This window comes from Rhinoderma darwinii (genome assembly GCF_050947455.1).
Source record: "Rhinoderma darwinii isolate aRhiDar2 chromosome 2 unlocalized genomic scaffold, aRhiDar2.hap1 SUPER_2_unloc_34, whole genome shotgun sequence".
NCBI classification, from domain to species: domain Eukaryota; kingdom Metazoa; phylum Chordata; class Amphibia; order Anura; family Rhinodermatidae; genus Rhinoderma; species Rhinoderma darwinii.
Window position 1 is genome coordinate 387,469 of NW_027461701.1, and position 18,544 is coordinate 406,012.

Consider the following 18,544-nt stretch of genomic DNA (forward strand, 5'->3'; position numbering starts at 1 on the left):
AACGCATATGTGAACAGAGCCTTACTGACTAACCGTTACAGGCAGTCTGTACACTATAGAGGTTAGAAATGACACCCGAAACACAATACAGGGTCTTAAATAGTGTTCTGGGCACATGCCATCACATGCTGTGAATTTTTTTTTGCTGATATCGCTACTTTCATTTGCAATTTGCTGCCAGTAATACAGAGATTGTTTGGTGAACCTCTTAAACTGCTTAATTTTGCTTAGAATCTCGCATTTAGGCTGGATTCACACGACCATGTTACGTCCATAATGGACGGAACGTATTTTGGCCGGAAGTCCCGGACCGAACACAGTGCAGGGAGCCGGGCTCCTAGCATCATAGTTATGTACGATGCTAGGAGCCCCTGCCTCGCTGCCGGACAACTGTCCCGTACTGTAATCATGTTTTCAGTACAGGACAGTTGTCCTTCAGTGAGACAGGGACTCCTTACATCGTACATAACTATGATGCTAGGAGCCCGGCTCCCTGCACTGTGTTCAGTCCGGGACTTGCGGACGAAATACGTTCCGTCCATTACGGACGTAATGTGCTCGTGTGAATCTAGCCTAAGTGTATCCATTCGCTTATCTCTACCTAACAATAGTTGCATAGTACATAGCAACAACACTGCAGCAGTACAAAGACTGCATTCATCAAAGCCATAAAATGCATGAAATAGGACCGGCAGTTTAAAAAAATTGCAATCTGCCTAAAAAATGTGCAGTTTATAAAAACATTCCCCTCTATGTAAAATCTGTATGCCGAAAAGCATTCAGAGACTTAGATACAAGAATGTACTCTTCATGTGATATTAATTGTGGTATAGAAGTCAGAACATCACCTAACGTCAGGAACTGAACTTCCTGGATTTGAACTCTGGACTCTCCATTCTTGCTTTACAGCATCCACCGGTCTGCTACAGAGATCCTTGCTTGTTCTATCCTTGTTCCAGCCATGTGTTTGCTGATCTTGGTGATTTGTTATGGATTGCACCTGCTATGTGGCCAATCACAGTATTTGCTGCCCTATATTTACCCACAACTTTGTACTTCCTGTGCCTGATTATTTTGGCTTGCCAGTAATCCAGCTACTGTGCGTTTAACGTCCATTGTTTTCCTGTGTACTGAACTCTGCATACGTTTAGCTACAGCTGATCTCTCGCCCCTGTGTACCGAACTCTGCGTACAAATGACCGTGGCTTATCCCTCTGTCGATTGTACTACTTCCAGGGGCGTAGCTAAACGCTCATGGGCCCGGGTGCAAAAATTCAGCTTGGGCCCCCCTACCCCTCCCCAACACCACCATCATCAGACCCCTGCGCGTGCCTGTGCCCAAACGCCTTGCCCAACAGCCCCCATAGTATAATGCTCCCATAGCTACCCCCACACAATATAATGCTCTCATAGCTACCCCCACACAATATAATGTCCCATAACGTATAATGCCCCCCCATAACAGCCCCATACTGTATAATGCTCCCCATATCAGCCCTCACAGTATAATGCCCCACATAGCTGCCCCGATACATTATAGTGCCGCCCATATCAGCCCCCATGCAGTATAATGACCCCCATGTCAGCTCCCCATAAAGTATAATGCCCCACATATCAGCTCCCCATACAGTAAAATGCCCCCATACCAGCTCTCCATACAGTACAATGCCCCCCATATGAGCTTCCCATACAGTATAATGCCCCCCCATATGAACTCCCCATACAGTATAATGCCCCCCATATGAGCTCCCCATACAGTATAATGCTCCTCTATATCTGCTCCCATACAGTATAATGCCTCTCATATCAGCTCCCCATACAGTATAATGCCCCCCATATCAGCCCCCATACAGTAAAATGCCCCCATATGAGCTCCCCATACAGTATAATTCCCCCATATGAGCTTCCCATACAGTATAATGCCCCCCATATGAGCTCCCCATACAGTATAATGCCCCCATATCTGCTCCCCATACAGTAAAATGTCCCCCACATGAGCTCCCCATACAGTATAATGCCCCCATATGAGCTTCCCATACATTATAATGCCCCCCATATAAGCTCCCCATACAGTATAATGCCGCCATATGAGCTACCCATACAGTATAATGCCCCCCATATCAGCCCCCCATACAGTATAATTCCCCCATATCAGCCCCCATGCAGTATAATACCCCCCATATCAGCCCCCACACAGTATAATTCCCCCATATCAGCTCCCATGCAGTATAATGCCCCCCCATCTTATCAGCACCCATGCCATATCAGCCCCCATGCAGTATAATGCTCCCCCCTGCAATATCAGCCCCCCCGCATCCTTCGCCTCCTCCGGTGTGTGCTATGAGTGACTCAGTGCAGACAGGCGCGATAATGTCGCTACATCTCGCCAGCCTGCGTCGAGCAGCTCAGGGGACAGTAAGTGCTGGATCAAGGAGACGTCAGCTCCTTGCTCCAGCATTGAATGGAACCAGGACCTCGGTGAGTGACTCGCGACCCCCCGGAGGTCTTCACACGAATCCCAAAGGGGACGCGACTCACAGTGTGTAATGTATTATGTTGTATTGTGCAGTTTGCGGTGGAGAGAGGAGGGGGGCTGTCATTTAATGGGCCCCCCTCTCCACGCAAACAGCACAATACAACACAATACATTACAAGGCAACACAATACATTACAATACATTACATTACAATACATTACAAGCTAACACAATACAACACAACACAATACGTTACAATACAGACTCTGCAGCTCACCTGGAGGCCTCCGCACCGGCTCTTCCACTGCACTGGCTGGAAGACGTGTCACGTGACAACACGGTCACATGGTACATTAAGTGTACCATGTGACCGTAACCAGGAAGTACCGGCTTCACGGCACAGAAAATTAATTTAACAAGCATGCTGTATGGCAACGGAGGCCCGTGGGCCCCCCAGGCTTAGGGGCCCGATCGCAACTGTGACCGCTGCGACCCCTATAGCTACGCCACTGACTACTTCATCTGTAGCCTAGCCGTCATTTGGAGACTATCCTGGGGACTGGGCCCTGGGAATCCTAACCCAATTATGGCTATTCCATATTCCAGCTTGCTGCATGTCACAAAACAACGCTCAGTCCGTACTTACCTGGGAAGATGGTTTCAGAGACGGGGCAGGAGCTCCCTCTAGTGGCTGGAATGCGAGGATACATGCCGGAGCTCCCTCTAGTGGCTGGAATGCAAAATACAATCTAGAACTCCCTCTAGTGGCTAGTACATGGCATTGTAGCTTTGACTAAGGACCCTAGCGGTCTGAAACGCGTAAGCGTGGTCCCGGGATCTTTGTTTTAAACCTTCTGTTTTAAGATGACCGAATAAACCATTTAACTTTTATACCGAGTGCTGGATACATCTTTCATTGTTCACCTCCATTACATGGCATTACCTCAACTCTGGTAAACTCCCCCCGGACATCACATGACGCCTAACTATAGGACAGCCCATATAAGCCTCTCTCTGAGCACCAACAGGTGCCAGAGTACCAGGTAATTTCTACCTAGCTCCAGCATTGTACTATACCTGAACTGACTTCCTGTGTTACGACTCTGCATGTATCTCTGACCTCTGCATCTGTGCCTGTGATCCTAACCACACTATTGTATCCTGATCCTAGGCTGCATCCGTGGTAACATCTGCACTGTTCAAGGCCACTTATTTTAAAGGGAGCGATCTGCAGATTCCCGGCACCAAAGTCCAAACAACCTTGCGGCGATCCCTGGTGAAAATCGGGGTTTTTTTTTGTATCGACGCCTCAGTGATTTTAAGCGCTTCTAGAAACTGGCAAAAAGGAATCCCATCCTTCCTCCTAAAAAGTTCCTGAACCAGTGTTCTATCCATTTTGGGTTACTTCCGGGAAATTTTTCCTCTGACAAAGCCGAAGTGGCCTTCATTATCTCCCTGCTTTCCGGACAGGCCTTGGCATGAGCCTCTCCTTTGTGGGAACAAAATGACCCTGTATTATACAACTGTCAGGCCTATCTTGACACCTTCCAGAAGATTTTTGCTGAACCGGGAAGAGTGTCATCTGCCGCAGCCTCCTTGCTACGTCTCCGTCAGGAATCCATGACCATTGTCCAGTATGTGGTCCGGTTTCGGACTTTAGCCTCTGAACTGAAGTGGAACAACGAGGCTCTGATGGCAGTTTTCTGGCAGGGGTTGTCCAATCCGATTAAGGATGAATTGTTCTCTCGTGAACTACCTCCTTCATTGGACGAGTTGATTTCACTATGTAACAAAGTAGATATCCGTTTCCGAGAGTGAGCTATTGAGCAGCGGAGATCCAGATGTTTCAATTTCAAGTTGGCTCCAAAGTTCCAAGCACCTGAGGTTCCCCCAGAAGAACCAATGCAGTTTGGGCGTGCAAAATTGTCCCCGGAGGAACGTGAGAACAGAATGAATGTGCCTGTATTGCACTGCACCCAGGCACCTATTAGCTTCCTGTCCCAATAGGTCAGGAAACTCCAGAATCTAGACAAGGAAGGAGAGCTTGTTCTAAGTCCTCTGTGCTTCTCTCCTGTACAGAAAAAAGAGACATCGTGCTTCACTATCCCAGTGCTCCTGCACACACCCGTAGGGATTAAACACATCTCTGCCTTCCTAGGCTCTGGAGCTTTATCACCTCAGCTCTTGTATCTGTGAGGAAAATTCAGATTAAATTACTTTCTGGTCCCTTTTCTCTGGCGGGCATCGATGGAAATCGGCTGCCAGATGAGGCTATCCAGGCCCGTACCAAATCACTCTTCATGAATGTGGGAGTCCTGCATCAGGAATTTATTGACTTTCTTGTGGTCCCTAAAACCATCAGTCCAGTTATCTTGGGATACTATGGTTGCAAATTCACGCCCCACATATCGATTGGCAGACACGGGAAATTGTATCTTGGAGTTCTAAGTGTCACTCGTCCTGTTTGAAGAAGGTGACCCCTCTTAGACAACTGATTCCTCTGTGCACCTGAAAGCTTGAGGGTATCATCCCCCGCAGTACTCTTCCTTCACAGATGACTTCAGAAAGTCTCAAGCAGAGAAACTTCCTCCCCATCGTCCCTGGGACTGCACTATTGACTTGCTCCCCAATAGAACTCCTCCTCGTGGGCAGACCTACCCTCTCTCGCTAACCGAAACTCAAGCTATGTCTGAATATATCCAGGAGTATCTTGAATGGGGGTTTATCTGACATTCCTCTTCTCCAGCTGGCGCAGTGTCTTTCTTCGTGGAAAAAAAAAGACGGTGGTCTTCGCCCATGTATTGACTATCGAGAATTGAGCGAGATCACTGTCAAGAATAAGTATCCACTCCCTTTGCTCTCCAAGTTATTTGACCGGATACATGGTGCAACAGTGTTCACTAAGCTCGATCTGTGAGGCGCTTACAATCTCATCCGCATCGTCTGGCGTTGAATGGAAGACAGCCTTTAACACCAGGGATGGCCATTACGAGTACTTAGTCATGCCCTTCGGCCTGAGTAATTCGCCCGCAGTGTTCCAGAGTTTCATAAATGAGATTTTCCGGGACATGCTGTACCACTTCGTTGTCATTTATCTGGACAACATGATCTTTTCCCGTTCCCTTTCGGATCACCGCAACCACGTGCGCCATGTCCTAACCCGACTGAGAGACTATCAACTTTATTGTAAACTGGAGAAGTGTCACTTCGAACAATCCTCCGTTCCGTTTCTGGGATACATTCTGTCGGGCACCAGACTCAAGATGGATCCAGTCAAGGTCCAGGCTATTCAAGACTGGCCTCAACCCACTGGGCTAAAGGCCGTTCAGAGCTTCGTGGGGTTTGCCAACTATTAAGAACCATGGACCCACATCTCAATGGATTTTGTTACCTATCTCCCACCATCTAAAGGGTACAATACCATCTAGGTCGTGGTAGACCGAATCTTCCAAAATGGCGCATTTCACCCCTTTGAAAGGCTTACCCTCAGCGGCTGTCCTGGCTTCTATTTTTATCAGAGACATTTTCTGTCTTCATAGCTGCCCTCAAGAGATTGTGTCTGACCCAGGGTTTCAATTTACATCACGGTTCTGGCAAGCTATCTGTAAAATAATGGGAGCTAAGCTCAATTTCTCCTCAGCCAACCTCCCACAGTCCAACAGACAGACAGAGAGGGTAAACCAAGACCTTGAGAAATTTATAAGACTCTACCTCTCTCCAGCTTAAGACAACTGGGTAGACCTCCTACCGTGGGCAGATTTCGCACATAACAATCTGTTCCACGAATCGTCATCTGAGTCCCCATTCTTCATCAACTATCAGAAGCATCCACGCCTTCCCACTTTTCCAGCTCTTCCCATCTCTGATGTCCCAGCTGCGGATTCCTGCATCCGAGAATTCTCGGACATCTGGTCTCAGGTAAAGACTAATCTTCAGAAAGCATCTGCCAGGTACAAATCCCAGGCGGATGAAAGACACAAAGTTCCAAGATGAGGACCAGGGAACAGAGTCTAGTTGTCCACTCGTTTTATCATACTCAGAGTGCAAACTATGAAATTTGCCCCACGTTACATCGGGCCGTATATTATATCCCAAGTAATAAACCCAGTAGCCTACCGCTTGTCCTTGCCTCTGTTCCTACGCATCCCAAATGTCTTCCATGCCTCTCTCCTTAAGCCTGTAGTCCTCAATAGATTCTTGTCCTCTCGGGCACCTCCCAGTTCCATCCCTGTTGATCAGCATAAGGAATATGAAGTGGATGAAATATTGGACTCCAAGTTATCCAAGGGGATCTTGCACTTCCTCATTAATTGGAAAGGCTACGGTCCTGAGGAGCGCTGTTGGATCAAGAATTCGAACGTGCATGTCCCTCAACTTTTAAAGAAGTTTTATAAGAAATTTCCCGACAAACCGGTTTTGGCGTGTTCAGAGCCCACCCCTAAGGAGGGGGGTATTGTCACAAAATGATGCTCAGTCCGTACTTACCTGGGCAGACGGTTTCAGAGACGGGGCAGGAGCTCCCTCTACTGACTGGAATGCGAGGATACATGCCGGAGCTCCCTCTAGTGGCTGGAATGCAAAATACAATCTGGAACTCCCTCTAGTGGCTAGTACATGGCATTACCTAAATTCTGATAAACTCCCCCCTGACGTTACATGATGCCTAACTATAGGACAGCCCATATAAGCTTCACTCTGAGCACCAACAGGTGCCAGAGTATCAGGTCATTTCTGCCTAGATCCAGCATTGTACTATACCTGATCTGACTTCCGGTGTTACGACTTGTATCGCTGACCTCTGCGTCTGTTCCTGTGATCTTGACCAGTGATTGTATCTATTGTACCTAGATAATGGCACAGCAACCTATTACAGGAAAGTCAATATATTAAAGTGAAACGATCATGCTATACATATTATATATGCTGTTTGATCTGAGTGCATCATGTTATAGAGCAGGAGGAGTTGAGTAGATTGATATATATTCTTGTGGGATAAGATTAATTATAACTTGCAGTTTATCATTCTCGGCTTAGGAGTTCAACGGGTGCAGTGACTCAATGATTGACAACCTTTATGACATGCATAGAGAGATAGCTAGCAGGCACTAAGGACCATCCACTGGATTCCTAAGCCTAAAATTTGTAGGGATTTTAATAATTAAATTAGTAGTTATAATAAAGAACAAGCAATGAAAAGTTGTCCCAATTTTAGTCTTTTATACATGTTTTAACAGCAACTAGACAGCTCTTTGTGTTTTACTGTCTCTTAGTAAATCACAAGATGTTTGACATTATCAGTGCCACATTGGTTATGATACATTTTATTTATATGATTTAAAAAAAGGCCACTTCTTGCAGCAGAATATTATCACAAGTTGAAAAAAATAGCCCATAAACATAGTGAGAATAAATAATTGTACTTATTTCCTGCAGAATCGACCAAACATGACCTATGAGAAGATGTCAAGAGCCCTGCGACAATACTACAAAATAAACCTTTTAAAAAAAGAATTTGGACAGAGGCTAACCTTCAGGTAAATTCTTGTTGAAACCATAAGGATTCTTCCCTTGGTGTTAAAGGGGTTTTCCTGTACAGTAATATTGATGGCCTATTCCTAGGATAGGTCATCAATATATGATTGCTGGGAGTCCGACTCTTGGCACCCCTTCTAAATGATGGGGCCGCTGCTCTCTATTAAGTTCCACGTCCCCTTTATTGTTTACCCAGGCACACCGCCATACATGGTTATGGCTATGCCTTGTTCTACAGCTCAGTCCCATTCACTTGAATAGAACTGAACTGTGGCCCATCATTCAGCTGATCATGTGGGTGCCAGGGGTCGGACCCCTAGTAATTAGATATTACTGGCCTATCAGTAATTACTAGTAGATATTACTGGCCTATCAATGTTACAATCTTGGAAAACCCCCTTAAGTCAAATGAGTAATAATACTGGCCATTCAATATTGAAGGGTTAAAAATATAGTTTTTGGACCCTGTAACCCAATAACATATAATAATTCCCAGAATGTCTACATATAATAATTTGCATACATCTTTTAGATATTTAGAACACTGATATTGGAGCTGAAAATGATTATTACAAAAATAATGTAGCACCTGAATAATAATGCATGCGAATACATTCGCATAAATGTCCTTCAAGTTCAATCAGGGGAAAAAAAGAAAAACGCTCATAACGGAAGAGACAATACACACTAAAGGAGAAATAATTAGTTCCTGACCCTGAGTAGTAAACAGGATCAGCTGCCATTTAATGTGTGAATCTCAGAGTTTGTAGCCTGTATAGAGCATTTATATTTTGGAAAACTTACCAGAAGAAATCTTAAAGGGGTTGTCTGGGCACGGGTCAGTTTATCATCCTGATGATCTATCCACGGGATAGGTCATCAGTATATGATCATGGACACATGGACCCCGCACAGATTTGTTGCTCCGCTGCCTCCGGTCACCGGATGTTATGCAGTGGCCAGTGGCGGAAGCAGATGGCTCCGTACACTGTAAAGTGGCTGTACTGAAGTCCTCCAACACTGCTCCTATTCATTTGAATAGGTGCAGAGCTGCAGAACCGCAGCTCGCCACTATATTGTGACCGGAGCCATCTGCTTCCGGCATGGACATCCACCGATCATATACTGATGACCTATCCTATGGATAGGTCATCAGTACGAAAAACCGCCCCGTGTCCGAATAGTCCCTTTAAGTTCTATTTATCCGCTGCTTCAAGATAGAAAGACACATCCTTTTACGCTGTGGTTTCTATTAAATATATCCTCATGTATGATAATAGAGCACTTGATAATTTTTATTATTATATGATAACTTGGGACCATGTTGCACATTAAACACCCTAGTTCAAGTTATTTATTCTCTTTAGAATATATTCAAGTCAAAATATAGAAGCTACTAATTGAAACTTATATACAATTTTATAGAACGCGAGCCAGTTCAAAGTAACATCATATTTTTCATGGGACATGGGTTCCCTCTAGTAATAAGTGGAGCATTATGTGTAGATACATAAAATAGTATTAGTGTCCCTAGGCATGACATGTTTTGCTACAACTGCAGCGTCTTCATGAGTCCAAGACATAACAATACTTAATTATGAAACACTCTAAGAAGGACATCAAAAGAACAAAAGTGTTGTAATGATGGGGGTAGGGAAATGGACAAGTGAGCCCTAATCTACCCGCCACTCTGTCCCTGCCTACTTGCAACGACCCGCCCTAGGCGACGGGGTACAACTGGGCGGCGGTCCCTACGCTCAGTAAGTGAACGAGACAAACAGACAAGGGTAACAAAGCTAATGGAAAAGGGGCAGTTGCCCACGGCAACACCGTGAGCAACAAGAGTGGTGAACGAGCCGAGTCAAACCAGGAGTGTACGAGGTACCAAACGCAGAGCAGGAGAGTAGTCAGTAAGCCAGGGTCAGTATGGAGCAGGATCAAATAGTCAGAAGCTGTAGCTGGGCCGGGAAACCACAAGAGAAGAATCACAAGCAAGGAGGAACAGGAAAGGCAGGTATAAATAGACAGAGGGCGGAAGCTAGCTCCGTCTGGCCAGGCTGCGATAGGCTCTCCCACTCCTAAGCCTGCCAGCCTGAGTGGTGGAAGCTGGAGTCAGTCTCAGAGACATAGACTCAGGTGCAGACTGATTGCCTATGGGCGTATCCACAGAAGTTGTGCCTGGCAGATCCTTTACAGTACCCCCCCTTTTATGAGGGCCACCGGACCCTTTCTAAGTGGACCTGGTTTATTGGGGAAACGGAGGTGGAACTTCCTGACCAATACCCCAGCGTGAACATCCCGGGCGGGTACCCAAGTCCTCTCCTCAGGCCCGTATCCTCTCCAATGGACCAGGTACTTGAGGGAGCCTTGGACCATCCTGCTGTCCACAATCTTGGCCACCTCGAATTCCACCCCCTCAGGGGTGAGAACGGGAACAGGAGGTTTCCTCGAGGGAGCCAAGGAGAAGGCCCACTCTTGGGGCCCTTCCTGGAGCCGGGACATAATTATACCCACCCGCTGGCTCTCAGAACCTGAGGAGTGAGGTTTTAAGCGAAAGTAGAGCCTTCAACTCTCCCGAAAGGAGAGAAAAGTCTTCCGGTCCCCTGAGAACCGGTCAGGCAACTTGAGGTGGGGTTCAAGAGGTGAGGTGAGGGGCACTACCATGGTAGCGTCAGGCTGGTTGACCCTCTGAGCCAGGGCCTGGAACTGTAGGGAGAGACCCTGCATTTGCTGGGCCAGGGTCTCAAGGGGGTCCATAGTAGAGTCAGGGACCAGGGTAGACTAGGTAGTGAGGCTTGTGATTATGTAATGATGGGGGTAGGGAAACGGACAAGTGAGCCCTAATCTACCCGCCACTCTGTCCCTGCCTACTTGCAACGACCCGCCCTAGGCGACGGGGTACAACTGGGCGGCGGTCCCTACGCTCAGTAAGTGCACGAGACAAACAGACAAGGGAACACAAAGCAAAGGGAAAGGGGCAGTTGCCCACGGCAACACCGTGAGCAACAAGAGTGGTGAACGAGCCGAGTCAAACCAGGAGTGTACGAGGTACCAAACGCAGAGCAGGAGAGTAGTCAGTAAGCCAGGGTCAGTATGTAGCAGGATCAAATAGTCAGAAGCTGTAGCAGGGCCAGGAAACCACAAGAGAAGAATCACAAGCAAGGAGGAACAGGAAAGGCAGGTATAAATAGACAGAGGGCGAAAGCTAGCTCCGTCTCGCCAGGCTGCGATAGGCTCTCCCACTCCTAAGCCTGCCAGCCTGAGTGGTGGAAGCTGGAGTCAGTCTCAGAGACATAAACTCAGGTGCAGACTGATTGCCTATGGGCGTATCCACAGAAGTTGTGCCTGGCAGATCCTTTACAAGTGTTCAGGAATTCACAAGGAAGAGACTGGCCAAAAATGTGATTCTTGGAAGAGTAGAAAGGAAACACTTCTACTTACTTAGAGTAGCATTAATGCTCGTCTCATATTTGCCAAAAACAACTGGATGAATGCCAAGCCATATAGAATAAGGTTCTATCAGACAAAACACACAGGGTTCATTATAACTGGCAGAAGATAAAGAAGGCAGTTTATAAGTAACAACATCATACCAATGGCTAAACTGCATAAAGGTAAGGTTATTGAGGATACTTTGCTGCCCCTGGACCTGGACAACGTGTCATTATTTTAATAAACCACTAATTCTGCACTGTACTATAACATCAGTTCAGTCATGAGTGTAGTACACTCTTGTCTCTGCACAGTAGAATGGTATAGCCCATGTATTATTCCTAAGCAATTTTTCCTCTAAGCTAGGGCTACAGGGCGACTTTTGGCAGTGACACCGGTTGCATGGCCAAATATTGCTGTGTGCCTCTGTATTGCAAATAATTTAAATGAATTTGGATGAATTGCAAACCGCAGGTTGCCGCGACCCTGACCCTAACCAGTAGGTCCCAACACAGCCAAATTCACTTTAATTACGTGCGATTCACACAGGGGCACACAGCGACCTGTGTCGCAGCTAAAGTTGCCATGTAGCCCTATCCTTAAAGGGGTTTCCAGAGTTAAAATGTGTTTGTGTTAATGCTTTTAACTTATGAATGCAAATCCAATTGTAATGTATTTACTGTTTCCAAATTGGCCCCTTTTCCAGATACTGGCGTGGGGCACATGCCTGGGGACGTCACTCTCTGGCCGCTGTGTTGATCATCAATTTCCTTCCGGGTATACAACTAGTCACTAGCGATGTGCCATGTATGGGCTGTTCTATTATACAGCCAGTAACGCGCATGCGGGGTACAGGCTGTATTTCAAAATAGCCCATACACGGCACGTCACTAGTGACGTGTCGTATACCCGGAAGTTATTTGATGATAAGAGTGACGTCACCAGGCATGTGCCCCACGGCAGCATCTGGAAACGGGGCGAATTTGGAAACTGGGCGAATTTGGAAACTGGAAGTACATTACAAATGTATTTACATTTATAAGTTAAAAGCATTAACACATACACGTTTTAACTTGGAAAAACCCCATAAAGCTGCATGGCAGTGTGGCTGCGCAGCTTAGAAGCTTCCCCCATAAAGGGGTTGTATAGACTTAGATGCTTCCCAGAAATAGCTCCACTCCTGTCCATCTGGTATGTTACGTCTGGTATTGCAGCTTCTCATGTATACAAATTGCCGTTGTTATCATATAATTTAATAGAAATGGGGCTTGTTTTTTGCGGAGCGAGCTTTCGTTTTTATTCATACCATTTTGAGGTACATAAGACTTTTTGATCACTTTTTAATTCATTTTTTGTGGGAGATGAGGTGATCAAAAAACAGCGATTCTGGTGCTTTACATTTTTTTTTGTTGTACTGTGTTCATTGTGCTGGTTAAATAATGTTATATGTTAGAAGTTCGTACATTTATGTAAGCGCCGATACCAGCTATGTTAATTTTTTTTTTACTTTGCATTTGGGGGAAAATGAGAATGGTGTTTTTTTAATATTTTTATTTTTTATACAAAAAATCTTTATTTAACTCTATTTTATTTTAGTTCCCCTAGGGGACTTGAACCAGCGATTATTGGATCACTTGCATGATATACTGCAGTAATAATGTACTGCAGTTCATCATGATTTTTATAGGCTCCAATTAAGTCTTACCTCTGAGACAAATCAAGCAATCAAGGCAAGAAATCCAGAGAGGCAGGAATCAAGAGAACCTGGACAACAGATTCAGCAGTGGAGCTGTCCAAACTTTCAGATGGCTGAAAGAGAAGAGCTACTGCCTGAGATGCAGAAGTTTCTGGGTTCAAATTCTATCAATGCTCCCTTTTTTCCAAGATGTCCTCTGGACGCCCTAGGGGCTTTTGTTTTTGTTTTTTTTAGGTTATCTCTGATTAAATTCTTTTGTAAGTTTAGAAGCATGAACATTTTGCATCAAAAAAGCAGGATGCACATTCATAGATTTAGGAAGATTTAAATGAACAGGACTTCATCAATTTGAGCGAAAATTAGCTTTCCGGTGTTTATCAGCAGCCTATTTAAATACATGTTTAGCATCGTGCAAACTCTCAACAATCTTTTCTTTAACCTTTTGTAAGATCCAGCTATTATCAATTACATCTAATTTCATGAACTTAGATGTGATTGATAATAGCTGGACCTGAGTGTTAGAGACACACAAGACCAGCGTTCACCGAGACCTGACAGATTCATCTTTGACCGCAAGATACAGCTTCAATGTATACAGGGTACATAAAAGCTTTTTCCGTAAAGCCGATGTAGCATATTACGGGTTCATGGACTTGCTATTGAGCCCTTACTCCGATTTGTGTTTTATTTTTTTTTATTTTTTCACTTTTTCTTCACTATGGGGGCTGCCATTTTTTTTTACCATTTCTGTATGTGTCGATTAATGACACATACAGACATGGAATACGGCAGCTACCATCCCATAGTGAATGCGAACGGGGCCCGTTCCATCCACTATGCTGTACGCCGTCTGTGTGGGAACGGCGCATGCGCCGCTCCCACACAGTCCAAGTTGAACTGTGCGACGTCCGGCGCCATTTTCCTGTGGACCGGAAGTCGCGGCCGGACAGTAAGATTACTACTTCCGGTCGCGGCTTCCGGACTTGTGCAGTTGGAGCGGCGGTAGCAGACGGAGCGGACGGACCGGAGGGAGCGGCGGCGGCAGGAGCAGGTAAGTTATTTCTATGTATGTTCGTGTTTCAGTGTGTGTTTACTACTGTATGTTAACCTACTACACTGTGTGTTAGCTCAAAAAATGGCGACACACAGTGTAGGAGGTTTGACCGTTCAATCCCCTCGTTTCTCCCGGCACTAGCCAGGATAAAGGAGGGGGGTTCTGAGAGCTCACTAGAGCGAGTGAGTTTTCTCAAATTTTGCAGCATAAAGCAATGTAGTTGCTTTACCACATGCAATGCTGCAATTTTGGGAATTGCTCCATCTAGTGACCAGTGCTGGGAAATATTATAAATTAGAATCTAATTTATAATATTTCCTGACTCGTGAAAAAAATAAAAAAATTAGAACAATGTCTAATCACCTATACACTAACTGTTTAGCTAAAAAAAAAAAAATGTTTTTCTAGCGACACATTACCTTTAATGTTGCGATTTCAATGTTGAAGGGTGTATTAGGCCATGCCTCTGGCGCGGCCGAATGGGCATGTAGCCAGGGCACGTCTGAGGGCCTTTGTTAGGCCCCCGACTGCCATGGCAACCCATCAGCGGCCAGCGATTGTGTTCGCAGGCCGCCGATGGGTTGACAGAAGGAGCCCCCTCCCTCTGTGAATACACTAAGTGACACCAAACAATTCTAACACCATTACTAAAAATGAAGTGATCAATCTCTCTACACATCCCCTCACTCAAATTCAAATACAGGTCCTGGAGAGGGACCTGTCCTTTGTCCTGACGGAGAAATTTGACTCCTTCGTCTGGACCAAGGACATAGCCCTATTCTCCAGAAAACTGCACTGGCATAAATTTTTTTGTGAGAAAAATAAAAGGACCTGTCAGGACTTTCATTTGGATCCTGTTGATCTAGACACAGCAAATGACGTTGTAGATCTCTTGGAAGATAATATCAGAGACAGAAGCAAGGGACCTTTCACTAATCTAAGATCGACAAGTACCAAAATGCCACCAATATGTAATAACCCAAATATAGAGATTTTCAGGAGACTAGTAGAGGAGGATCTAAGGGCTCTTGAAGGCCAGGAACCTATACATAGAAATATGACAAGGGAGGAATCTAGAACTCTGAATAATCTATCGGCAAATAAAAAAATAACAATAAAACCTTCTGACAAAGGGGGTAACGTAGTGGTGATGGACACGGGCCCCTATCTAGATATGTGCAACACAATTCTCTTTGACTCAGCAACATATCATCGATTGCAAGGCAGCCCTTTGGAAATATTTATGGGAGAACTGAGGATAATTCTGGAGAGGGCATTACAGAATGACATCATTAACCCCTTCAGGACGTAGCCCTTTTTCAAATTTTCACTTTTGTTTCTTTCTCCCCACATTTCAAAAGCTATCATTTTTTTATTTTTCCATCTATATAGCTATACGAGGGCTTGATTTTTGCAGGACAAGTTGTAGTTTTTCATGGCACCATTTATTGTACCGCATAATGTACTGGGAAGCTGAAAAAAAAATATTTGAGGGGTGAAATGGGCAAAAAGCAGTAATTACGTCATATTTTGGGGGGTTTTGTTTTTACGGCGTCCATCAGGCGTTAAAAACTACATATTCACCTTATTCTACAGGTTGATAAGATTACGGCGATACCAAATTTATATGTTTTGTTTTATGATTTACCACTTTTTAAAAAATAAAACCATTTGCTAAATTTACTAAAACTTTTGTGTCGCCGTATTCTGAGAGCCATAACTTTTTTATTTTTCCATCAATTTAGCAATGTGAGGGCTTAAGTTTTGCGGGGCGAGCTGTAGTTTTCACCCATACCATTTTGGGGAATATGTGACCTTTTGATCATTTTCTATTTCATTTTTTTGGAGCGCTAATGTGACCAAAAAACATCAATTTGCGTGTTTTATATATATATATTTTTACAGCATTCACCGAGCGGGTTAAACAACGCTATACTGTCATAGTTCAGACTTTTACGGACGCGGTAATACCAGTTATGTTAACTTTTATTTTTTTTAACATTGATTTAGTGGAAAAATGTGAAAAGGTTTTTTTTTTTAACATTTGATACTTTATTGTTTTTAGAACATAACAAAAATCTTTATTTAACTGTTTTTTTACTTTTTTTATTAGTCCCCCTAGGAGACTTGAAGCAGCGATTGTTGGATCGCTTGCATGATATACTGCAATACTAATGTATTGCAGTATATCGTGATTCTGACAGTCTCCTTTGAAGCCCTGCAGGCGGAGCTTCAAAAGAGTACAAAGATGGCGGACCTTGGGGCTTTTGTTCGGCCCCCAGACTGCCATAGCAACCGTTGTAACCGGCAAACCGTGCCGCTCGGGGGGGTGCGATCGCGAGTTTGAGGGGGCGCCCCCCTGATTCTAACACTTTAAATGCCACGGTCGTGATTGATTGTGGCATTTAAGGTGTTAAACGGGCGGAATCAAAGTGAACTTTGATTCCACTCATTGCAGGGAGGTGTCGGCTGCGTGTAACAGCCATCACCCGCTGTGTATGGAGCGAGCTCAGCCCGTGAGCTCGCTCCATACTTCCCCTTAACCCTCATCACGTACAGTTACGTGATTTTGCGTGAAGGGGTTAGTAAAATGGAACACCAATTTCTATCCCAAGAAAATCCCAAAGTGGCAACTTTTTATACAATTCCGAAGATACACAAAGGGACTAACCCTCTCAAGATGAGACCTATAATCTCTGGGTTTGACAGCCTAAACCAGAACATAGGAATATACATTGATAGAATCTTGCGCCCATTTGTGCTGAGTCACCCTTCATACATTAGAGACACTACAGATTTACTTCTAAAACTAGAGGGCATAGTCATGGAGAATAACATGATTTTTGTCTCCATTTATGTTGTAGCATTATACAGTTCAATTCAGCACCAGTTCGGATTGGAATCTGTTTCCCACTTTTTGAAAATGAGAGGAAACCATCTTATTGCACATAATGCATTTGTTATGGAATTATTGGAGTTCAACTTGACCAAAAATGTATTTCTGTTCAAGGACCATTACTTCCACCAGCTCAGGGGCACTGCTATGGGAAGCCCATGCGCCCCCTCATATGTGAACCTGTTCCTGGGCTGGTGGGAGGCAAATATAGTCTTTGCACATACCAATAGCAAATGGCATGAATCAATAGGCCTATGGCTGAGATTCATTGATGATATTTTCATCCTATGGATAGGTAACCAAGAAGAATTCCGGGACTTTATTCGTGACTTAAATACTAACCAAATAGGACTTAGATTCACCTCAGAGAGTGATACAGATAACCTGGCCTTCTTGGATGTGGGAATCTCAAGGGGGGATAAAGGTAGGATTATAGCTGATGTATTCAGAAAGTCTACCACAACAAACAGTCTCCTGAGGTGGGAGAGCTCCCAACCATATGCCCTAAAAAAATGGTATACCTAAGAGACAATACCTCCGCTTCAGGAGGAACTGTTCTAACATGAAGACTTACTACAAGCAGAGGATTTGAGAAACAGGTTTCTACAGAGGGGATACCCCAAGAGAATCCTGAAAGAAGCATTTAACAATGCAGTGGGAATGAAAAGATGTGACCTTCTGATACCCAATAAAGCAAAAGAACAGAAAGACAACATGATGCGCATCATAGGGACATATGATGGTTCTCACATAGAAATAAGGGAAATAATTAACAAGCACTGTGGAATATTAATGGAAGATGAAGACCTTAGACAAGCTATAGGTGGGAGACCCCAAATCACATTCAGAAGAAGCAAAAGCCTGAAGGATAAACTAGTGTGAAGCCACTTTGTAGATGAACCCCCTGAAACATGCTGGCTCCTGGGGACCTTTAGATGCGTTAGATGTCTCGCCTGTGAAGCAGTTTGTAATGTCCGTGGCTGCGGGCTGTCAGCTCCGTTCTCCCCCTGACAGCCGCAGCCACGAGTCGGCAAGCGCTGGCCCCAGCCTCCTCCTCAGGAGAAGCCAGTGCTCGCGTCTACTCACCACAGCCGGATCCCGTAAAGGGGCATCGCGTGCACAGGACCTCGTTCATGAACCTTGACCGGTGAGTACTCTGGACTATAATAGGGGTCCAGCCCCCTAGTTCTATGCCTGAGCTTTGTTGTGTATTCCTAGTCTGTCTTGCATATGGCCCCCTAGTGTTTCCTGCTCCCAGTGTTCCTGTATCCTATTACTTGTATCCTGATCCAGTCCCCTGCTGCGTTGGATACCACGCATGTTCTGCTTCTCCACACCTGACATCCACCTGCTGCCAAGTTCCTGCCAAGCCTGCATTGCTACTGTCCGAGCTGCCACAGGTACCCTATACAAACTATAGACTTTGACCTGCGTCCTGTAGGCCAGCTGCCTTACCGC

At 45.0% G+C, this 18,544-nt stretch overlaps 1 protein-coding gene across 2 annotated transcripts in view; it reads left to right on the plus strand.

Moving 5' to 3' along the window:
- LOC142677628 (transcription factor ETV7-like) overlaps nucleotides 1-18,544 on the plus strand; it is a 112,375-nt gene that overhangs the window by 48,195 nt on the left and 45,636 nt on the right. For both annotated transcript variants that reach the window (XM_075847245.1, XM_075847246.1), the window contains one exon: nucleotides 7,910-8,010. In XM_075847245.1, the coding sequence (XP_075703360.1) occupies nucleotides 7,910-8,010 (101 nt within the window). The remainder of the gene's footprint in view (nucleotides 1-7,909; nucleotides 8,011-18,544) is intronic.